The sequence below is a fragment of the Marmota marmota genome, unplaced genomic scaffold, assembly GCF_001458135.2.
Source record: "Marmota marmota marmota unplaced genomic scaffold, marMar, whole genome shotgun sequence".
Classification (NCBI taxonomy): domain Eukaryota; kingdom Metazoa; phylum Chordata; class Mammalia; order Rodentia; family Sciuridae; genus Marmota; species Marmota marmota.
This window is the reverse complement of record NW_025999977.1, coordinates 24,020,854-24,023,044: the sequence shown is the minus strand read 5'-3', so window position 1 is coordinate 24,023,044 and position 2,191 is coordinate 24,020,854. Positions and strand designations below refer to the sequence as shown.

The 2,191-nt window shown below is 38.5% G+C and overlaps 1 protein-coding gene across 2 annotated transcripts in view; it reads left to right on the top strand.

Moving 5' to 3' along the window:
- Window positions 1-2,191, top strand: part of Prkce (protein kinase C epsilon) — a 492,097-nt gene that overhangs the window by 337,202 nt on the left and 152,704 nt on the right. For both annotated transcript variants that reach the window (XM_015479707.2, XM_048804447.1), the window contains exon 10: window positions 561-734. In XM_015479707.2, the coding sequence (XP_015335193.2) occupies window positions 561-734 (174 nt within the window). The remainder of the gene's footprint in view (window positions 1-560; window positions 735-2,191) is intronic.

Genomic DNA, 2,191 nt, shown 5'->3' with positions numbered 1-2,191 from the left:
CAAATGTCTTCTTTGATATAATGAGAGCAACTAAGAACAGAGCAGGGAGAAAGAGCAGGAAGAAAAGATTAACATTAAACAGATACATGAGGTGGGATGGAAAGGGAGAGAAAAGGGAAATTGCATGGTAATGGAGGGAGACCCTCATTGTTATACAAAATTACATATAAGAGGTTGTGAGGGGAATGGGAAAATAAACAAGGAGAAATATGAATTACAGTGGATGGGGTAGAGAGAGAAGATGGGAGGGGAGGGAGGGGGGATGGTAGAGGATAGGAAAGGTAGCAGAATACAACAGTTACTAATAGGGCATTATGTAAAAATGTGGATGTGTAACTGATGTGATTCTGCAATCTGTATTTGGGGTAAAATTGGGAGTTCATAACCAACTTGAATCTAATGTATGAAATATGATATGTCAAGAGCTTTATAATGTTTTGAACAACCAATAAAAAAAATTAAAAAAAAAAAATAAGTTTTTAAAGTATTTGGTATTAACTTGTGTTCTGCCTTTGATTTCACATACACGTAGTGATGGGGATGATTTTGATTGATTATAGGTCATGTTGGCAGAACTCAAGGGCAAAGATGAAGTATATGCTGTGAAAGTCTTAAAGAAGGATGTCATCCTTCAGGACGATGATGTAGACTGCACGATGACAGAGAAGAGGATTTTGGCACTGGCACGGAAACACCCATACCTAACCCAACTCTATTGCTGCTTCCAGACCAAGGTACGTTTACCAAGAAGCTAGCTGGCGGCCATCTTGGGGAAGTACTGTAGGACATTGGTATCTGGACTGTCAGGTAAAGTATCCATTTTAGACCTTCGACATTCCATTCTTCCCTCAAAGACTTTATAAGGTGAAACATATTTTACCCTTGAAGAGATCAGGATGTATTTGAACACCATCTTCTTTTTAAGGACACGGGATTTTCTATTCAAGGTTGTGCTTATGAAGGATTTTAGGGTCTGGGTCCTGGGAGGATGAGGATTGGGACTGGTAGAACTCCTTGCAGATGTAGCTTGCAGATGTAGCCCATGGCTAAACCCAATATTTGTTCATTGAAAAACCAACAAGTGTGATGTAGCCTTGCTTGGCTCCTGACTTTCTGTCACTCGTTGAATCACTTAACTTCTGTTTTGCTTTCTGGTCAAAAGAAAAAGAGTAACTTGTGTAACGTCATAGGAGGTAAAGGATGTAAACAGTTGCTTAAAATTCCACAGTGAAATGCAGATGTTAGGTGGCATTTTTAGATTCACTCTGTAGGTGCCTGAGAACCAGAAGGTGGCAGTGGAGAAACGATACAGTCTTAACTACATTGCAGAGTCTGATCTCTGATTTGGTACTTACTCTTAACAAAGAGAAGGAACCCACATTCTTCAAGAAGCTCCTATTTTATTTTTCTTTTCTGTGGGGATAGGGGCAGGTTAAAGTTTTCTATGGATATATTATGGATTTGCAATGTTTGGCTTCTTTAGAAAACAAAAATGACCAAATCCCAAGCTCCTATCTGTGCCAGTCTGGAGCCCAGACAGTGAAGGCTGGAAACATGGGGAGGGGTTTTGGCTCTTTGATATACTCTCACCACCCTGTTGCAAATGCCAGTCTTCCCACTTAGAATTCAATAATTACTCATTCAGAAATTTTTTTTTATTTGATTGAATCTTTCTCATGTATCTAGTATTGTGTCAGGTGCTAAAGATACAGTGGTAAACAAGACCAGTCTTTGACCTCAGGGATTTTACAATCTCTTTGGTTTACAATTACCCCAAGGCTGTTTCCCAGAACCCTAATCACTTGAGAAACTGTAAGCATGAAGGACTCTGTGGCTATGGATGGGAACATTGCAATTTGGACCTCTCTTGTGGAGACTCCACACATATTGAGAAGATCTACAGTGAAAAAGAAAAAGATTACCTTTAGCTTAATCTACTATTTCCCAACTGATCTGATCCCAAATCCCATCTCTCTCTCTCTCTCTCTCTCTCTCACACACACACACACACACACACACCTAATCCACAGTGAGAAATACTGATCTATTTTGTCCTATTTCTCAGATCTCTTAGGAGAATATGAAATAGCTTCTGAAAAATCTCAGTCATTCTGCTCATCCTCCAAAGATACATATACATACATATATATATATATATATATATATTTTTTTTTTTTTTTTTTTTTTTTTT